This window comes from Apteryx mantelli, chromosome 1, assembly GCF_036417845.1.
Source record: "Apteryx mantelli isolate bAptMan1 chromosome 1, bAptMan1.hap1, whole genome shotgun sequence".
Lineage (NCBI taxonomy): Eukaryota > Metazoa > Chordata > Aves > Apterygiformes > Apterygidae > Apteryx > Apteryx mantelli.
Window position 1 is genome coordinate 105,733,172 of NC_089978.1, and position 22,481 is coordinate 105,755,652.

Sequence of the window (22,481 nt, forward strand, 5' to 3'; positions counted from 1 at the left end):
GTACCAGAAAGACAGAAAAGAAGAGAGAGCACATTTTAACATAAAGAAAAAATGTAAAAATTTAAATTTACTGTGGGCATTACACTTTTATACAATAGCAGCAAATCAACAACCATATGCATGAGGTAGTGTGGAGTGTATATTATAGCAACCAGTGTTGGTGGTATCTAGGCATCGTAGTATTGTAAATGTTGACATTTTGAAGGTAATCGTGGTATTACGCCATGACCCACATATCTGTCATTTTACCGGTCTGCTGGGATTGGCAGAAAATTGTTTTGAAAAGAAGACTTCAGGCTTCAAAAAGCTGTTATCATATTTCCACTGCCTGACAAATACAGCTGTGGAATGTGTCATGCAATTATATCATTGAAAACATCCATTATTTTCCTGCCCTGTAAACGTCAAGCAAGTAAAGCATGTGGAGTTACTGTGCACTGGCCTGACATGTCCATTAGACATCCTGGCAACACGTTACCTGAAGCAGTCAAGGCAGGAGAAAAGTCAGGATCATAAATAGTCAAAATGCACCACTCTCGACGTCTCTTGGAATTTCCCTTCCTAGAGTTGAGAAGTAAGCTTAACATTGCCCAATTAATCCGTCAAGTTGGGTTGTCAGAGCTGTAACATTATTAGAGGACTGATATAAATTAAAATAAGATTCTGTTACGCAGCTTGGTTGCAAAATAATGTTGTTATGGGGAACTGATCTTTATATTCCAACAAAGCAGATATTTGGTTTGTCATTAATTTCCCACAGCTTTGGTTTATTCCAATTTATAACCAAAGTATTTATGACTAGTCTTTGTGGACAAGCAGAGGGTTCATGAGGGAAAAAAAACATACTTAAGCTTTGGTTTGAAAACCAAATGCAATTTTTGGCTTAATTGCAACTTCCCCAAATTTTGCTTTAAAAATGCTACATCTGGTTTTGTTTGCTTTCTTAATGATGATTTAGGATCTATTTGCATTGGACCTGGAACCCTACAGATACAGCGGAGTAAATATGACAGGGTTTCGCCTGCTCAACATTGAAAACCCACAAGTTTCATCAGTCATTGAGAAATGGTCTATGGAGCGTTTGCAGGCACCGCCGAAACCGGAAACCGGCCTCCTTGATGGCATGATGACAGTAAGTGAATAACTACAGCGATACAGTGATAACTGGCGCCTACTGTGCACTTTGCAATGCCATGCCAGCCTGTGTGAAATGATCCCATTAGTGTTTTGTTTCATTATGCAAATGCTGAAGCAGCACCCACAAAGACAGACTTCCTCTTACCTGCTTCTACATACAAGTATATATGCTCCGTTAACCAATGTTGTACTTACCTATGTGACCAAACACAGGCAGCTGATGAGATGAGTAACAAAATTCTCTGTCAGGCTGCCATCCAGCTAACACTATTCATCTTTTTATTGTCAAATGTATAGACTGCTGCCTCGTTTCTCTGATAATGTTCTGGATGGAGTGAAGAACATAACAGGAAATAAAAACTTCCAGAGCAGGTATAGGATTTATAACCTGCAGGGAAAGATATTGTACATGTAGACAAGTAATAGCATTTTTAAATTGGAAAAGTGTCTTTGCTCTTCATTTTCATCATCTACAGCAAATCTGGCTTTTAAGATATAATTTAAAGATAAATGAAAGGTATCTTCAAGCCAGGAAATTAGGATTTCCTCCCACCACTCCCCAAGAACGAAAGGAAAAAATGGAAACAATTACATGAACTGGGTGACTCCATTCAGTATTGGAGGAGTGGAGGGCTGCCATTTTTTTGCAATATAAGATAATGTGTCTTATGTACTGAGTAGTGTTAGAGGTGATATGAAATAGATTTTATTGCAGATGATTGCAGGGGAAATTTTGAAACATCCTAACACCCTGAGGAGAAACACATTATGTCTGTTATCTCTAGCATTTTGGAAAAAGTAGCTTATTTGAACAGTCCCAGTGTGCTCAGTGATATGCAAAGCAGTGGGGGAAACTCTCTCGGGGAACTTCTGATGTAAATAACTGAGGCACGCCAGGGTAGCTCTTCATACATAGCTATTCACCTTCATTCACCTGACTGTAAGACTGGGGTTTTTAAGAAAAACAAAGTTCTTACTAGACTCTTATCACCTCCTTTGCATGTCCATAACCTCTTAGCATCTTTGATGCTCTGAAACAGCGTGAGCATCAAGGAGGACATCTTCCCGGTCAGTTTTGATCATTTAAATATTCATAACAAGTTCTGCTTATTCAATTTGATGGAGAGCTGAAATACTGCTATATTTCAGTAGACAATAAGGCTATGACAAACTGCACATTATCAGGAAATCAGGATAACACATCCTATTGTTAATGCAGGATCTCTCCTTCCTGGTTCATGTTGTATAATTTGCCCTGATCTCAACCTATGGGAGACTGGCAGGGCATGACCTGTTTTGCACAACCAGAGTTTTGAGTTCATATCCCACTTTATGCCCAAATCATATACAGAGGTATAGCTTCTAATGAGATCTTCAGATTTCTCTGCAACAATTTAAATAGGATACCAAAATCAGAAAGAAATTCCAGAACTAACTCTTGGTGTTTTTCTTCTTATGCATAAGCGCAGCCATAATCCTATAGGTAGTTCACTTCAGAAAATGAGGTGACCTTTTGTTCCCTCCACGCGACCCCAAGCCCTAAAACAGACCCACATTGAGAGGAGAAATAAAAGGCTAAGGGAGGTAACACAGCCTCTCAATTGCTGCACAACAGGATGAGGGAATACCAAGTTACACCAGCCTGAGATACGACCATCCAAGTGTGGCAATACTGCTGACATATAAACAATGTTGGATGCACCATATTATCAGGTGCAAAATGAGATCTGCACTGAGCATTTTGACTAGATATCTCCAGAGTGTCTAGGCCTGGGATACCAGTGCAACAAGTAAAATTCAGTCCTGAATGGACACATCCCCAGCCTAACACAGAAACTGATCCGAAGTCTGTAGACATTAATGGGAATCTTTCCACTGACTATGAGGGATTTTGGATCAGTCATCGCATCTGTTTGGAACAAGAATCTGTTTTAAGATACTTAACACTCAGAACAGCTGTTATTGTCTTCTTCTGCTTGTCTCACCATTTATAACATTTTCAATTTGCTCTGATAGTGGGAACATTGTTTTGTGCAGATCCTGACCAGCGTGTCAAGAGCGATTCCTCATCTGCAGTATGTTAAGATTAGCTGATAAATTCAGATCACATTTGATTATCAGCAAAAACCTCCAATGCTGATAAGACTGATGCTGTTGTAATTTACTTAGGTAAATGAAACAGACAAAGAATCAAATCTATTAATTTCCCAAAGGGACTGCATGGGAAAGGAATAAAAAATGGATTAATTTTCCAGTTCATATAAATGAGTCCAGTTTCTCATCTGCTGCGTTAATACTTGTTTTATTTTAAGGACCCAGTATACTGCTTAATTATTCAGTAGCTTTACAAGAAATGTAAGCACTTCATTTTACAACATCCCTGTACATTAAGTGAAACATGGCCATTCCCGTCTTACTCATGAGAGCACTGAAGCACAGCACAGGTAAAGGTGACATTTTCCAAAACTTCACGATGATAAAAGGGCGTGCTGTCTCTCAATATGAAGCTTATTGGGCATGGTTTTAAACAAACAAACCCATTCCAAAAAAACATGGACACACAACCAGCATCCATCTGAATTTTAATAATATTTAGGTATCTTAGGGCTGTAATTATCTGCCCAGCCACAGGCTACTGGAAGTTAGATCTATGAGTCCATCTCAAAATAGCCACCTTAAAAGGACAAGTCACCTCCTGCTACAACGGCATGCGAGGTTCAGCAGGGAGCTGCCCCAGCCAAAGCCTGGTGGGGCCACTCCACCCATTTGTGCCAAAAGCCATGGTCCTCAAGAGCAGCAGACACTTAGCCATGATGAATAGGTGCTCAGTGGGTTTGATTTCCCTGGAAAATAGGACCTGCCTAGCCACTGGGGAGGAAAGCAATCCTGCAAGCGCCACAGAACAGCCTGGGGATGGTTCTTGGTAGAGGAAAGCAGGAACGGGGCACAAAGATGTGCATTAAAGAAAGCCTTTCTGTTTTTTCATGCAGACTGAAGCAGCTCTGATGTACGATGCTGTTTACATGGTAGCAGTGGCCTCCCAGCGTGCCTCCCAAATGACTGTCAGCTCCCTGCAGTGCCACAGACACAAGCCATGGCGTTTTGGACCCAGATTTATGAATCTGATCAAAGAGGCAAGTGTAGACCATCTACTTATGGCTAGCATAACCCTTCCTTTGTTCTTTACTGCTTTGGCTCATGGTAATACTCCCTGCTCTTTGTCATATGCTCTGCTCTGACTCTGGCACTCAAATATCCATTTTTTTCCTTACCTTCTTCCTTTGGCAGAGAAGTGGTTTACAGGCACAAGGCTGTGACCTTCCTATTGGTGGCAACTTTATCTGGACTTCCAAAAAAAAGAAAGCGCTAAACCTTAAGCATAATAAAATTTCAGATTAACAAATTTTCAGCACTGCAAGACTTCCCAAACTTTTAGCTCGACTAATGTTTATTATGATATATGTATATAATTTCTAAAAATATGAAATAACTAGCAACAGACATTCTAGGAAGTGAAAGAAAAGTGAGTCTGTAGCTCTATACTTGTCTGACCACTTTATCTTGATTATTTTCCAAGTTGTTTGATCATTACACACAACAAAACAACATCTAGAAAATATTGCAGCCACTATTTCTAAAGTCTCAAACTGCATCAGAAAGTCGTGCACTATCTCATCAGAATGCATCACTGAGATAGCTTGAGCCATACACATTCTGAAAAGTATGCATTTTAGCTGAAATGCTTTCACTCTTCCAAAAATTCACTCTTTATTATGAATCTCAAATGGAAACTTTTCTCCTTTAGGCAAGAGTGTGGAAATAGAAATCAGAAATTATATGGAGTTTCCTATATATATTTTGTCTTTTCCCCCAGTTCTGATCTTGTTCATGACAGTGTGATTCCTATCAAAGCCACATTTATTAGCACTTGTGTAAGTGGAACAGAATCTGTAGGCTGAGGTATAAAATAAATGGTAGCTAGTACGACAGGGCATACAGCTGAATCCAGGAATATCTTAAGGAGCAAGCTGAAAGGCAAGGAGTGCTTACATAACACGTAGAAGAGCTGTTGTCACCTTCTCCAAATCTGAGTAAATTTTTTAGAATTGCCATAGGCGAGCTATGATGTGATGATTAATCTGCACCTGAAGACATTACAGATTACTGAAACTGTTCTTTGTTTTTGGTTTTATCAGAATATTATTTTGCCTTTTGGGCATCTGTTCTTCTGTTTCTCCACACAGGTATTTTATGGATTTTAAGGTTTCCTTATAAGCTTCTCTCTTTGAAAGTATAAAGAAAGACAACGGTAACCCCAGTACTCAGGGACCTGACTTACGAATTAAGGAAATTCTGATATACTTCTCTCGCTGTAACACAGTCATGGCAACACTCACAGGAAACAGGGAGGCAGCATTTGCAAATATTAGTTCTCTTGCACAAATCTCAGCCATGCTGTATCCAGCTCCCCTTCTGGGAGGAGGTAGGAATACTGTAGAAGAAACAATAAGACAAGAGAAAACTATCTAAGAAATGTTTGTAATAAAGATGAATTTCTCCCTCTCTTCTGATTTGAACTAAGTAGGAACCTTTGCTTCTGCACTTCTCAAACTCAAACTAAAAGGAGGTAGCACTGCTACTCATATCACTTCTAGTGCAGTTTAAAAACAATTGCAATGAAATTAAAAATTAGCAAATGACTTTGTGTTTGGTAAACACACTTGCATAATTCTACAGTGGTGTACTACCTATGTTGGGTGATGTTGAGTGTGTAGTATAAAGGTCCTGAATCCTAAGCCAGAAGAAATCTTTGACCAAAAGCACTAGATGTGTCTCAGCAGATCCAATTCAAAGCTTAATGTTAAACAGTTATACAGTTCACGTTTATCATGTACAGCTGGGTTCTCTTGCATGGAATGAGATATGTGAGCTAATTACTGATTGTTTCACAGATAATGTCTTTCATGGTCAGTAAAACACTGATTTAAACACTCCAAGAGTCTTATCTTCTTGTTCCTGTGCTAGCCAAAAAAGATGATTATTAAAATTACATGATAAGCTTTAATAAGACAGTATTACAGTTCCCAGGAAGGCTATAACAGGTACTGGAAATTAAATAGCAAATACAGTTGGACCTCCCTAATTCATGTTAGAAGCTGCTTGGCTCAACGAGGATGGATGAATTGTATAAATTAGGAATCAAGTGAATAGGCAGAGAGGAAGAAAAAAAAAAAAGTCAAGCAGGCAGGGTGATAGTTTGGGCCCACAAAATTGCAATTTAATTTTACTGTTTGGTCATATGGTACTGGCAATCTGTGAAGCCATTTTATAGGCTGGTCTGAAGACAAGCATTCTGTACTGTAATCTGAATCAGCAATGTTCAGACAAAGAGGTTGCATGCAATGAGCACTGCAGGTGGTAGAGCTTAGCAGGTACTTCAGCGGCTCCTCATTTTTCTTTGCTTTTTATTTTAGTGGCAATAAAAACTTGTGTCATCTAATTTGCTTTGTGAGCACATAATATAAAAGGCTACACTCCTGATGGTAACAGACAGGACCTCAGAACTCTCCTGGACATGAGCAGAGGATAAGGTGGAAATCCTTTGACTGGTATAGCAGCTGGTACACTGTTTTTCTCTTCACTCAGCAGATGGCAAATTAATTTTTTCCAGCCTGTCAATGTCCTTTAGGGAAGTCAAGGTTCAGGCCATATCTGGTCCCCAGGTACACATGAATTAGCTTCTTCCTGAAAGTAACGGGCAAGTGGATATCTGAGGGCAAATTATCACCTTTGGTTTATATTGGTCTGAATGCATGCCTGTCAGACTCAGTTTCTGGGTTTTCAGAGTATATAAATGTAAAAGATGGCTAGTTTAATGTGAGAATTCTCCTCCATGGGCCTTAAGACTTCAGGCACATATACCAGGTAACGGTGGTACCAGGTCCACTGCCCAGTTTTCTTCATGACCAGGACTTAAAGGGCTATTGGCAGTACTGACAGAGAAAAGCTTTAGTAGAAGTGTCTGAGGCTACAATAATAATCAATTACAACAACAAAAAAGAGTAATCTTCTATGCTCTAAAGAGCTCATGAGCTAATACTGATGACAGAAACAATCCTGAAAATTGCAGGGAAAAGTGAGCCTGACTGAAGCTCCCCCAGCCCTGCGGACTGTTCTGAGGTCAGAGAGGTCATCGGCTAGTTCCCACAAAGCGGGATATTACATAAAACACACGGTTTGGGATCAAGACTCTTCTACAATAGTTCATGGAGATCTTTCTAATGAAAAGTAAATCCTTGTCAGAAGCTTGTCTCTCTCAGTGACCTAATGTCATTGATATCTAAATGATATTTTAATCTTTTAGCCCTTTTGGAAGAGTTCGCAGGGAGTACATCTTACTCATGCCCTGAAATAAAGAGGAGGTCATTCTATTTCTTCAGAAAGGCAATAAAGAGAAAAAGCATGATTCCACTCTTTCTAATAGTAAAATGTGAATAAACATGAAACAGGTGTTTACAATTGAACAGATTCCTTCATCACGTCCCCTTTAAACCATGAGAAAAGCCCAAAATAATGATTTCCCCATTATTCATTTATCATCTAAAACATTGTCAGCTTCCCTCATTCAAAATCCAGTAACAATTAAAAAAATGACTCTACAGAAAAGTATTTCAGAAGATAGAGAGGCACAGTTTTTGGAGTGACTTTATTAAAGTCTCAGTCAGAATCAGAAACTCATAAATATGTACAAGGATTCAAAGAAATTTGAAGCATTTACATTTAAATTTCAGTTTATATTGTGCTATGACAAGATACATTTCAAGCACATCTAGCCAGCAGAGACCTGTGCATGAGAGCAATACATCTAGATTCTTCATCAAGTAATTGAAACCAGGCTTCCTTTGGTGGTACTGTATTATTAAAAAAAAAAAAAAAAAAAAAATTAATGACCTTGGGAATCCTCCTGTTCTGAATCATTTCTTCATGTAGACTAATGACCATAGAAAGCAACAAAAAGGGTAGATTTCATCATACAGGGACCACCATGACACTGTATCTTTGAAGCCTTTGGCTCAACCTATCTGTATTTCTTCCAGGAGAAGATGTCCCTGTCTTCCCGTGGAAAGCCAATCTAGCTCAAATGCCTTCAAGCTCAACAATCTCTTCCCTTAGAATTAAAGAGTTTTTTCAACCCTTTCCTAGCTGATTGTAGTTAGTGAAAATAATAAATGGGGTGTCTCATAGAATGAGTCTAGCCTGCAACAAAGAAGTCCCTGAAGAAGCCTGCTTAAATTATTACACAATTTTCATTTTTCAAAGACCTGAAAAGAGCTAATTAATTACTTCAGGTTATTTGTATAAAGAAAGACTACTGGAGATGCTGGACATATCCTACAGTTTGTAAAGCATCTAGCTTTGTGTGATTTTGGTCTGTGGATGGGACTCTGCTTCAACAGTACAAGTAATAAATAATAGTAATGTATCTAGTCCTTCCCATTACAAGAGGGCAGCCACTGACTCAGCATCAAGAACTGAAATTTTGCAACAAGGCACTCCATCATCTTAAGTTGTTATATGGCCTGCTTTTTGAAACCAAGATGACAGTTTACAGCATGGTGCTCCATATTCTGGTTATATTGGTTATAAACATATTTATTTCCTGTTTCTTCTTTACAAAAGAAAAAAAACCCTTACATCATATGTGGAAGATTATCACCCCTGGAATCCTTTCTACCAAATCCAAGAAATTTAAGCAAATGATAGCCTTGCTCTGTGGAGTGAAACCTGTCCATGGGCTTAAGAGCTGGGCTGACTTGTGTCACAAGCGTGTAAGTTATCAGGACATGTTTTTCTGAGTTAGTCACTTGTTAGCCCCTGCTTGCCTCCAAAACCAGCTGCATATCTGAGCTGAGATTTTACAAACAGTTTAGAAACTTCTGTCTTGAGATATCTGTTATATACATATTTGTTCTAGACCTGGTTGGTCCACAATAAGAAAGTAGTAGTAAGCCTGTTTTCTCACATTTTAATGCTGTCTTGCAACTCTGGGATATTGGGTTTTTTCAACACATGAATGTTTGAAAGTTTATCTGCTTCAAATCTTTGAACTGTTTGATGTTTACCCATCAGTTTAGAGGGATGACAACTGTGCATCATGGGGAGAAAAAAATCCTGCTCTCATTCTTATCCACCAACGCAGGTGAGATATAGTCAGTTTGTTTTTCTGTTGGTACTGGAGGAGGAAGAAAGCATCCTCGGGATTGCCGGATCTCCTTGAAAGCTGGTGTGCAGGCAGTAGAAGCCAGACTTGGTGAACTGAAGATGACACGGCCACTTCTGGATTGATTTTCCCAAGTCTGATGAACTGACTAACCTGTTGAGAGAAGGGCAAGAATGCTAGAAATCGATTAAATGATATCATATTACAAGATGTAATTTTCAGGAGATTCTTCATGATCACTAACTAAATCTAAAGCAAACATAGAATGTCATTGGAAGAAGGAACTGAAAGTTTTTCATTACATAACAGCATGAATTTAAAATAAGCTTAAAAAGACAGAAGAGAAAGCAATCCTTTGGGCTGATATTACTCAAGTTTTTCCATTAAAATTGGCAGTACATATCTCCAAACTGCGTAGCAAAGGAGCACAAAACATTTTGTAAGAGAACAGAATATTTCTTTTGTTTGCACAACCCTGTGTTACCACCAAAAAACAACATGTTGAAAAATTTTATGGGCCCTGAAATATACAGAGTAGGACAAAAGAAGAAATAAAGAATACAAGACTGGATGTCAGAAGACCCAAGAACTGACCATGTCCCCTGTCATCTGAGTAAAGGTCTTTATGGATCAGACCAGTCACTGGATCTTTCTGCTACCCAAAAATCTGTGTACAGATGACTGGGGAAGGGTGGCCATATTTCATCTCCAAAACAAAATAGCATCTGTTATGCTGCATCTTTGTCATTGCATTTCAGTGTTGAGCTGATGTATAGCATCTGTATAGATACTGACTGCAATTATTTTCTGGGCTGTGATGCTGCAAAATTTAGTTAATTCAAAGACAAGCAGTTATTTATTTTGGTAGGACTTGTCTTACCAGATAGTTTGATATTAGGATTTAATCCACTATCATTAAAATGAACATTTATCTTATTTTACTTTTTAAAAACTTACTTCCCGCCCATAAAGTAACGGATACATTTCTGACATAAACCTACTACTGTCTGTTGCTTTGTGCTGGAAACTGTTAATTAAAAAAGCAAATGAAATAACTGCTAGACTTGCATCCCATGATGATTTATTAGAAAATAAAGGTCAGCTTTCCATGAAGATAATATATGGCCAATCTTAATGCTAACAGAGATTCATATTCTGAAATCAAATATTGGCATAGAAAAATCACTTAATTTAAAATTTATGCACTGATCTATGCACAATGAAATTGTAAAATAATGGTTCTATAACTTGCACAGTAACAATAAGTATGTATTGAACTAATAAGAATTATCTGTAAAGTTTTGATACTGAAATACCTAAAAATCAAAACAATGAATCTAACAAAAAGATTATATATACTCTCTTGCATTTAATCTTTACTTTCTCAAGTATTACCTAGAAAGTAGATTTATAAAAAAGTGAGCACACATTACTATAAACTGTTTTTATCTGTATATATGCAGAATATTTTGATATTTGCTACACAAGAACAATTTTTTAGGGCATATTGTGTATCTCCCGGCATACTGAAAGGGATAAATAGAAATGTCAGGGTGGAGTAAATGATTAAGTATTACTGCATGGCCTAAACTGGATGTATGATTCTTTATTTGCATTGGAAAAGCTCCCAGGAGCCCTAGTGCGAACACCAATTGAGGCATTCACTGTGTGCAGTTCTTATTCCAAAGACCTTACAAGCTAACTATTAAATGCAGATCATTTAAATTTTGGAGCAGTGTGCTGTCACGGAAACAGTCTATTCCTCAGTCACTCAGCCCCCTAACTCACTCATTCACAGATTTGCCAGCATTTTGGTCCCATTATCTCAGGTGGAAATCACACAATGCTTTGCACCACATAAAGCCCCCATAGGCTCCTTGTCATCCCTGTTGTTCACTAAGTCAATGTTATTGTAAAAGGACAATAGCTCAGTCAGGGAGGATATTTCTTGCTCAAGATGCTGAATGGGAACACCGAGGTTCTAGGTTTGGTTCTTGGCTCTGTCATGGACTTTGTGTAACCATGAGCAAATCACTTCAGACCAATTCCAAAGACTTTGCCTAGGTTACCTGAGAGGGCAAAACCGGCCATTGCTTTGTAGATACTTTCATCACACTGACATGGTCAAGCTGTTCCCTAACTGAACTTGTAGCTACCAGGTCACTCCAAAACATGTGGCAGGGCCTAATATTGCTGATGAAATCGGATATCTGGAAATGCCATGATTTCAGTCTGTAAAAGATGATTGACAACTTTTGCCTAGTCAGTGTATTTAGGCAGGTAGCTGTGTGAAACAGGATTTGTGTGCAATACCATCTATGCTTGCAGTGTATCTATTACAATGGGATCCCAATATTGCTCCATACACAACAGCATATAGTTATGTTTTCCTGGTTCCCAATCAACAGTAATTCCACCTAGCCACTTCAGTGATAGTCAGATTTGTGTGTGGTAACACACCCACTGCTCTTACTAGGAGGAATAGCTGGCAAGGTTAACCTTTCCTTCTGCTTCTTCACACTCACTCTCTCATCTCTGGTATTGAAACAAAGAATGAGGAGCAAGTTTTCAAGGAAAATCTCTTCAAAGGCATTTCAAACATGTGCTTTGAAATGAATCCACGTAAACAGTCATCCTCAAGTAGTTAGGGATCATTTGTCAGATTTGTCACACTAAAAGCCTTTCATTACTACCCTGAACATCATTAAGCCCAACCACTGCTCTGGAAATGAGCACTCCTGAGCAGTTCAAAGAACGGCCTGTGACTTTCCTAAGAAATTCCCCTTCCCTGTTTACACACCATTTCTCTCACTCGTTTCAAAACAGGGGTGTGTGCTCAGTCTTACAACAGCTGCCTAAACCAATACCTAGGAACAAGTCTCACCCATACCTCCTCTTTTCCATTTCAGTACTGTTTAGTAACATGCCTGGACTGCAGCAGTCCTGGACCTCTTCCAAGCAAAGGGACTATGAAGTGTCATGATTTTTGGTGGGGTGGATAAAACCCAGTACTGATGGATGCTGAAATTCATTTGATTACATCTGTTATTTTGGATTTGAACCAGGATAATGGAAAAGTCATGCACTAACTCACTATACTCCTTAATCCCTGAGAATCCCTTTTAATAAGAGAATTAATTATAAAAGTTGATAAGTTGATGTGTGGCTCAAGCCACATTTATTATGATTTCCACTGTAACTAGAAGCAACAGCAATTCTGATAAAGCAGGAATTTTCTTTTCTAAAAGAAAGAAAACCAAATGAAAATTAAAGGATACCTTTCCTTGGACATTAGTATTTTGGTTAGTTTATTGTGGTATTGTTTACCTACTGTGTTGGAAGATTTTGTTGTAGAGAAGTGGGGATGTGGGTACAGCAGGTATGCCTACATTTTACAGATCTGTCAGATAACTGAGTTTATAGTTGAGAAGGAAAAAATTTAGACTGGGCAAGCATGAGAAAAACATGAGAAAAAGAGCTCACTCTTGTCACCTGCCATCAAGCAACACAATGGAGGTCCTCTGTATATGTGTATTAGTCATTGTCAATAATTCTGTAACCTTCAGAACTGTGCTCTGTTAATAAGTCTAGGACCCAATGGAGAAGAGATCATTGTCCAGCTCTGCATTTGTATGGTAGTTAGCACCATAGCTCTCATCGGACATTTTGGATTATCAGTTCAAAACTAAAGTAAATGTTTGCTTTCTTTCTTTATAAACAGGTAATGCTGATTAAATAGCATGAATCAGGAATAAATTTCCTCACATTCTGTCAGTGAGTTGATTCTCCTTGATGAACTTGAGGAAGGGATGGGAAGGAAAAGAAAAAAAAGATAAGGAAAATGATACAATGATTGCGGGAGAACATTATTTGACTCTATCTAGGCAGCAGTGACTGACAGCATGCCTAACTTAAGTCCTGGCAGGCTGGCACACTGCCCGCACGGGGCCCTGAAGAACACTGCTGTCATTCCCATATACTTCATGTGCCATTTGGGATCCCCAAAGGTACTCATCTGCCACCATTCTTTAAAAGATGATGAATTCTGTACCTGGAATGGCCTGGAGATGCTCCAGGACTTGCAGAGGTGACATCGCTCTCAATCGCTTTAGGCTGCTAATGTTTATCTAGGGTAAAATGTGGTTGAAGGAAATTATAATGTAAAGTCAGTCTTCAAGACAAGACCAATGTGCTTTCAAGCTGTTCTTTTTGGTAGACCAGCACAGAAGCAAAATGGACTTCCTAATTTCAGTCCAAACACTTAATGCATTCATTCTGGAGGCTGCACGGATCCAAAAAGTCTAAGATGCTAGTTTGTCCCTGCCACTGTGCCACAATAAACAAGCCAACATAATTTGGTGAGTTGAATATAACTATATTTCCTGAATTCCAGGGCAGATGATTGCCAATAGCTTTTATTATTTTATTAATCGTATGAAACGGAAGAGAAACAATGACCTCATGGTAGTTTAAGTTAGTACCTTTTACTTCACAATTCACAGAATCACAGAATCACTGAGGTTGGAAGGGACCTCTGGAGATCATCTAGTCCAACCCCCCTGCTCAAGCAGGGTCACCTAGAGCACATTGCACAGGATTGCATCCAGGCGGCTTTTGAATATCTCCAGAGAAGGAGACTCCACCACCTCTCGGGGCAACCTGTTCCAGTGCTCTGTCACCCTCACAGTGAAAAAGTTTTTCCTCATGTTAAGATGGAAGTGTCTGTGTTTCAGTTTGTGCCCATTGCCTCGCGTCCTGTCGCTCGGCACCACTGAAAAGAGTCTGGCCCCATCCTCTCGACACCCTCCCTTCACATACTTGTACACATTGATAAGATCTCCTCTCAGCCTTCTCTTCTCCAAGCTAAACAGGCCAAGCTCTCTCAGCCTTTCCTCATAAGAGAGATGCTCCAGTCCCCTAATCATCTTTGTGGCCCTTCACTGGACTTGCTCCAGTAGTGCCACATCCCTCTTGTACTGGGGAGCCCAGAACTGGACGCAGTACTCCAGATGTGGCCTCACCAGGGCTGAGTAGAGGGGGAGAATCACTTCCCTCGACCTGCTGGCAACACTCTTTCTGATGCAGCCCAGGATACCATTGGCCTTCTTGGCCACAAGGGCACATTGCTGCCTCATACTTAACTTGGTGTCCACCAGCACTCCCAGGTCCTTCTCAGCAGAGCTGCTTTCCAGCAGGTCAACCCCCAGCCTGTACTGGTGACTGGGGTTATTCCTCCCCAGGTGCAGGACCCTGCACTTCCCTTTGTTGAATTTCATGAGGTTCCTCTCTGCCCACCTCTCCAGCCTGTCCAAGTCTCTTTGAATGGCAGCACAGCCCTCTGGCGTATCGGCCACTCCTCCCAGTTTCGTATCATCAGCAAACTTGCTGAGTGTGCACTCTGTGCCTTCATCCAGGTCATTGATGAAGAAGTTGAACAAGACTGGACCCAGTACTGACCCCTGGGGGACACCGCTAGCTACAGGCCTCCAACTAGACTCTGTGCCACTGATCACAACTCTCTGAGCTCTGCCATTCAGCCAGGTCTCAATCCACCTCACTGTCCACTCATCTAGCCCACACTTCCTGAGCTTGTCTATGAGGATGCTATGGGAGACAGTGTCAAAAGCCTTGCTGAAGTCTAGGTAGACAACATCCACTGCTCTCCCCTCATCTACCCAGCCAGTCATTCCATCATAGAAGGCTATCAGATTGGTTAGGCATGATTTCCCCTTGGTGAAGCCATGCTGACTACTCCTGATCACCTTCTTTTCCTCCACATGCTTGGAGATGGCTTCCAGGATGAGCTGCTCCATCACCTTTCCAGGGATGCAGGTGAGGCTGACTGGCCTGTAGTTCCCTGGGTCCTCCTTCTTGCCCTTTTTGAAGACTGGGGTGACATTGGCTTTCTTCCAGTCCTCAGGCACCTCTCCTGTTCTCCATGACCTTTCAAAGATGATGGAGAGTGGCTTAGCAATAACATCCGCCAGCTCCCTCAGCACTCGTGGGTGCATCCCATCAGGGCCCATGGATTTGTGGGTGTCAAGTTTGCTTAAATGATCTCTAACCCACTCCTCCTCCACCAAGGGAAAGTCTTCCTCTCTCCAGACTTTCTCTCTTGCCTCCAGGGTGTGGGGTTCCTGAGGGCTGGCCTGACCAGTAAAGACTGAAGCAAAGAAGGCATTCAGTAACTCTGCCTTCTCTGCATCCTTCGTCACCAGGGCACAAGAGAGGGAGGGAAAAAAAAAAAAAAGCAAGAGAGAAAGATAAAAAAAAATCAATTTTGCAAAATACAGAGGCTGTTTAAAATAAATAAGGCCCATTGTCTATTGCATGAATTTCTCAAGTCAATTACAGTAGTCTTTTCATGTACCTAGATGGATCTGCAAGGCTTTTGAATGAAGAATACTATCATTTAGCATTGCACTTATAACCAAAAATAGTCTTCACATAAGATGTTGTTTATCATCTGTTTACTATACCTCAGTATTATACGATAACTCACACTTCAGATGTCAGAACATTTTGCACAGAGTCGAGTTTGAACCTGATATTGTACAGTTTCTTTGGAACTGAATGCTAGAACAATTCATGTTCTGCAATAATACTGTGCTAAAACAGCTTTTCTACCTGGCTTTTCACTCAGAAGTTTTATCAAATCCTTCTTTTTCCTATGTACTTTTAAAATGCGTAAATAGTTGTAATAATTTGTCCTTACACATTTCGAAGTAGATGTATTATGCACACATATTTAATAAGTGATATAGTTACAGTTTTATTGAATTTGGAGAGTGCATATGCATGTTTCAGATGCTTTTCTCTAACATCATCTCTGGACATATCTTTGAAATGTGGGGCCTTATTTTTTGAACAGTGGGATTAGTTCAGGGTTAAGACTTGAGCTTGAAACTCCAAAATGAGATTGCTTGATTAATTACATATGGAAGCCCAAAGAACAATTTCAGAAGAACTGTTTATGGCACAGGTTATTGGAATAAATGGAATATTAATAGAGGAGCAGAAGTGTCTAGCCATTATGAAAAACATTATTAAACGTAATAGTTTAAAAAGTTAAAATAAAAGTATGCCTTCACATATTTAGATTACCATGTCATTAGAACACTTCAAACAGGACCTTGAAAAATTTAAGTTCTGTAATCTGAAACACAAGTATTCAGTGTCTGTAATACTAGACTCAGAGAAAGAGACAATGTACTATATGAGAGAAAATATATTATACATACCATACTATATATTTACTATACAGCATAGTAAGCAAACTGTGTAGTAACAGCTAACTAATATATTTGGATAAACTTATATTGAGTAAGAAAAAAATAAACAATAAAAAGCAAGCTATTTGTCTGAGAAAGGTTGATATTTTTGTGTGCAATACACTATACACAAAATTGGCAGTGGTATATACCATTGAGGATATATATCATAAAGCTGAATATTTATTCAACCAATGCATTATATATGCTATGCATTATGATTTCTTGATCTAGCTATATCTTGCTCATACAAATCTGAAAATAAAAATGGGGTTTGTTGGAGATAAGAATATATCAAATTTACCTATTGCATTACCTTGGCAAGTTTGATTGCAGCTGAAATCATTGATCCTGTAATTAAGCTGTTAATTGACTTTGGCTTAAATTGAGGCTTATATAGTAATTGATTCAAGATGATGAAGTGGAAATTGATATAAAGACTATATGACCATCAAGGGAATAGATAGTAATGATGTGGTCTGGTGTGTTTGCTCTTAGAAGTTGAATCAGCTTCATTTTCCAGTTGTTATAATTTTCCACCAATACATTTGTATAGAAACCAGTAATGTAATTGGAATATTCAGCCTCAGGCATTATTTGTAAGTTACCCACAGTCTTAACCTTTAAAAGCGGTAAAAAAATGTAAAGTTTCACGTTTTAGTTGTGCCGCTTTGGATGTTTTTGCCTTATCACATACCTGACGACCTTCAGAGATGGCTGAAGGCTTATTGGTCTTCTATTCTATTTACTGCCCTTGCAATGTTTAGTAAGAAAGGGTCTGAATAGCTGCTGGTCCTGCATGGTTTAATTCTCAACTATCAGTTGAAACCAACACATTTGGTTAATTCCCCCTTTTGTTTAATGAACACAGGGAAGTCATCAAATATGTAACACTTAGAAACAAAAATACTAATTATCTGATAAAACACAGTATTGGAGACTGTGGCAGCTTATTTTAAAACTCAGCTAACCACTGCATTGTCCTACTGCTACAAACCAAATTGGTGAAAGAATAATGTTTCGTCATGGGTCTGTTGTCAGATGCAGCCTGCAACCTTGCATAAATGAGATCTAAGACAAACAAAGGACGTTACAGACAGAAGCTACTGAAAGTTACATTTTTTAATTAAACTGCAAGCTATATTCAAAATTATACAAGCAAAATAGAAAATACATAAACTTCATAAGAGTTTCAAATTGTGCCCTAAGTTCTTCTAATATCAAAGCAAGGACAGAGTGCAAAAAAGCAATTTCTTTTGATGAATTACATGATTAGGCTCCAATTCAACTTTTATTATATCCTGTAACATTTAACATGGAGTGTCACTAGAGACATTTAAATTGCTATAAATCTTGCATATAAAAGCATGAAATCTCATTGCTGTGTTAAATAGTCATGTGGTTTTGCACTATTCAGGAAGTTCTGCTTCATTTCTGTTTGTTAATTGCATTTGAGAACTGTGCAACTGCTGCCTATTTTGTTTGCCTGAACACGATGCCTAACAGGCACTCGCACCCTTGATTTACCTGACAGGCATCTAGAAGTTATATACAGATATGATTTCTGAGTGATGATACATTTCACTTTCTTTGCATGCAGGTGGCAATTGTGCTTTGGGACCCAAATCATATTAAAAGCTTGGGAGTCTTATCATAGGTTTCAAAAAAGCTAGGATATTACTGTAAGTTCTTAGCTCATTCCTGCCATTATTTTCTGAGAAAAACTCTCATCTGTGGTCAGGAATGTCAGCTGTCTGCCTCGACATGCTATGCACATGCACCACAAGTGTCTTGAGGTCAGAAATAAAATTACAATCACTGGACTTAAACCAAATGTTTATTTTTATTCAGAATAGCAATACTATTTGAAGCCTGTACCTCAGAAATTGGCTCTGAAGAACATCTTCAACATTTAAGATGAACTCTTCTGAGAAACGCTCCATGTGGCTTGTTCATAATTTAGGTCAAATTTGTGTCATTATTTGATGGCCTAAAGTGAGATGTAAGTTAGACAAAGGCTATATGCATTTCTCTAATACCTTGAAATTTAAGCATACAGTTATGCAGCTTGTAACATCGTTGTTTCTATTTTTTCAGTATAGGGGATAGAAGCAACAAGGCTTATTTTCAAAAGTGAGCTAGCATTTCAGCATATAAATCTTTTTGACAGGGATTGAGATTTGGACTCCTGATACCATTTCCAAAATTAATGTATTAGTTCCTTTATTCAAGATCATATCACGTTAGCAGAGAAGCTGAGCATGTGATATGCAATCAATAAATGCGAGCATTTCACAGAAGCAAATTGCCCTCTGAGGAGGAATTGAACTCTAAAGATAACGTTTTTAAAATGTTCCATCTTTATGAATAAGACATGGGGGTCATGTCAGAGTAATCAAAAGACAGACTGGAAAAGAGGTATAATATAACAAAATGTATTCATACATGTCCCCTACTGCTTTCTTAATTATACCAGCATACTAGAATATAAGTGCTTCATTATATTACAGCTGAGATTTTCATATGTTCCTATATGATTTAGGTAGAAAGTCTCATAGAAAGTTGGTTGCATTTGCGCTTTTGTGTTCTTATGTTACTTAGACATGCTTAGAAATCCTGCTTTATTTCCACAAAATTCTAGGCACACCAGATCTGCCTGAGACACATGGTGATAACAACCCATCATCTGAGGTTAAATCCTGCCTGCAGATTCAGAGCTAGAATTTAGATTTAACAGGAAGGCGAGATGCCACTGTGTAAATCTGTTGATCTTAAATGCAGCTTTCATTAAGTCACTTGTCTGCAACAAATTCAATGGAGCAAATAATAATGCCTAGTAGAAAAGCTTATAATTTTAAAATTACACAGCTGACACACATGAAGAAACTACGTCATCATTTATCGCCAGCCTTTCTTGCACCTTTGAAGAATTTAATCAAATGTGGGAGTTCCCCAAAATAGATTATAAAAATCATCTGCAGTTTGAAAGCCATCAAATCCTTTCCTTTATAGGTAAGTTTCAGCTTTGGGGACAAGATCGGGGCTATATGAGAGACAGATGGGTCTCCTTTAAAAGAAACCAAGCTCACTGGGAAGGACTGCAAGATACAGAAAACTTAAATTGTAGAAGTTGTTAATCCTGGATGTCGATCCTGCCACACCGAGGAAGTATCCCACAACACAGGGCACTGTCATGGCTATGCAGACTGATGTCCAAAGTGCACCAATTTAACTTATTCCTGATGCCAATGTTTACAACAAGGAAAAGGCATTTTCCTTTAATTAGGGTAGAACAGTAAAATGTTGCCTGGACCAAAACCGATCCTATGCAACTCCTATGCTGTACTTCAAACACATATGTAAGATTTGCATGTACCTTCCAATGATTTCATTAGCTCTCTGTGGCTGGGTGAATTTTTGCTGAAAGCTGGCTTTTTAGAGCCATCCCAACATCTGGTAGCGCAGGCAGTGGCAGTGCTCCTATTAGGAGCGATACGCACCATTTGCTTACTCGGGCACTTGCGTTTTCTTCGCTGGTGATACAAACTGAGGAGGGATTAGTGAAACAATTTGGCTGGGATTTGCAGCAAAGCCCAAGGATATTAGGAGTCCAATGCTGGTGGGAGAGATTTAACCATAATCTAAGAAACCAAGCAAGAATGACAAAAGCTGTTCCTATATTTATCTCTTCTAGGAAAAATCTGGATTTCTGGACCCTGAGGAACAGAGGCGGTAGCTGTCACATGAGATTAGGAAATGCATAATAAGTATTTTAGGAAGCTTTGGTGGTTTGGGATGGTTAGCTGGTTTAGTTCATGGAAGAAGTCCCATTCATCACCAGCTTACATTCTTTACCCCTTTATTGTGGAAAACCTAAAGGGTCCTAGGCTGGTGTAAAACCAGAGTTTAAAACAGTGAGGTTGGTGGATTTAGGCTGTGCTACTCTGAGCCTCAGACCCAAAGCCTGGACAAAATAGATTGGTTCTTTAAATTACTGCTGAATTGTTATGTGAGGCAAAACTGCCCTGTCTCTTGGCACATGCAATATGTATTTTATTCTGTCTTTCTCTGTCTTCGGTATACGTGTTTATATACAGTATAACACACATACAAATGAACATATATACACTATCACAAACTTGTGCCTGACCTTAAAATATAAAACATATTGAAGAGAAACTATGTAATAAAGTCTTTAATAAGGTATTTTTTATTTGTGTAACGAAGCATACTTTTTAAAAGGTATTTAGAAGAAGAGTAATTCAATGCTGTGGTTAATTTAAAGTGTAATATTTGGTATGGTTTTGAGCTAGTACCTACTAATCATTACAGGGAAGTGTGCTTTTTTGTTTGCACAGGCACGGTGGGATGGCCTAACGGGGCGCATTACCTTCAACAAAACTGATGGCTTACGGAAGGATTTTGATTTGGATATTATTAGTCTCAAGGAGGAAGGAACAGAAAAGGTAACCAGCTTGTAGGAATGTTGTCCTGCTGTGAGCAGTCAGGCAGTTCATGCTTATTTAAATCAGATCTTTTGAAAAACAATGACAAAAAGCTAATTTGGCAGTGGAGTAGCAAAGTCCATTCTCCTCAACTTGACTTTCCTGTGGTTGGGATAAAAAACAAGATTATTCCCAAGATTATTTAGTTTAAAGTTAAAAGAGAGCTACTAAGATTTTTTTATTATTATTTTACAGTGCATATCTTGCATTTGGGATATTGGATAGGAATTTGGGGCAGACAATAATTACCTGAACAGTAATAATTATTTTAAGTGCAAACGCATTATCTTCTGCTCTTGCCACTGTAACTTAGTGTGGTAAGTTTCTATATATATATAAAAAACCTGAACTTATCTTACATGTACTGCTCTTAATGGATGTGACATGAGGGATAGAGGAAAGCAGGTGCTTAGGCAATAGCCTCAAAAAGAGCTGAGATGCTAAAAATTCTTAGTGTTTTGGATATTAGATCTGTTCTTTTTCACTCAAATCCCTAACTGCTTATTATAAGTTGCACTGAAATGGTGAAACTATAGGAGACTAAATTAAATTAGTTGCAGTATCTCCATTTGAGAACAGACAGTTCTGTACAATACAGTTTCAGAAACTGACACTGCATTCAAACAAAAGACAAAATTCACTTTCCACCAGGATATTCTGGAAAGCATGTCTCAGGAAAAAAAAATCCATGCGAAAAGGTCATATTTGCCTTATTTTATCATCTATAAAATATCCTGAAGATGCAGAACTGACTGGTTTTCAGGGCTCCTTTTTAGAGCTCTAAGAGACTGCGCAGCTCTTGAAGAAGCAGGGCTTGGGTGCTCCAAGGGATAAAGCAGGGAGCGTTTCTTGACTTGCAGCAATAACCAAGGGGACCCCAAACCCAAAGATACTTCTGGCCGCGCTTTGTGACAGCACCTTGTCATTGGAAACGTGACAACACCAGCCAGACCTGGATGCTGCAGACTGTGGGGATGGGAGGTGGGTGACGGGCACTCACCCTCCAGCCCCATCAGACCCTCCACTGGGCTCTCCACCTTGCACGGCGGGACCTTGTCCACCTGGGGAGGTGGGACGTGGGAACCGTGGGCGTCCGAAAACCCTTGACATCCCCCGCGGGTGTCAGCTGAAGACAACTTTGTTCCTTGTGTTTGCACTGGCTTGACTCCGAATGATAATTGCTGATGGGTTAATTGAGACTTTAAACATAATTGCTTCCACACCGCTCTCCAGACTGGTTCGCTTTTCATTTTTAATGAAGCACTCTGTTTATTTTTCTCTATACCAAGGCTGCTGGCGAGGTTTCTAATCATTTATATAAAGTGTGGAAGAAGGTTTGTACACAGA

The 22,481-nt window shown here is 39.1% G+C and overlaps 1 protein-coding gene across 2 annotated transcripts in view; it reads left to right on the plus strand.

The window, feature by feature from the left end:
* GRIK1 (glutamate ionotropic receptor kainate type subunit 1) overlaps positions 1–22,481 on the plus strand; it is a 128,398-nt gene that overhangs the window by 68,513 nt on the left and 37,404 nt on the right. For both annotated transcript variants that reach the window (XM_013955318.2, XM_013955319.2), the window contains exons 6-8: positions 959–1,132; positions 4,128–4,271; positions 20,988–21,095. In XM_013955318.2, the coding sequence (XP_013810772.1) occupies positions 959–1,132; positions 4,128–4,271; positions 20,988–21,095 (426 nt within the window). The remainder of the gene's footprint in view (positions 1–958; positions 1,133–4,127; positions 4,272–20,987; positions 21,096–22,481) is intronic.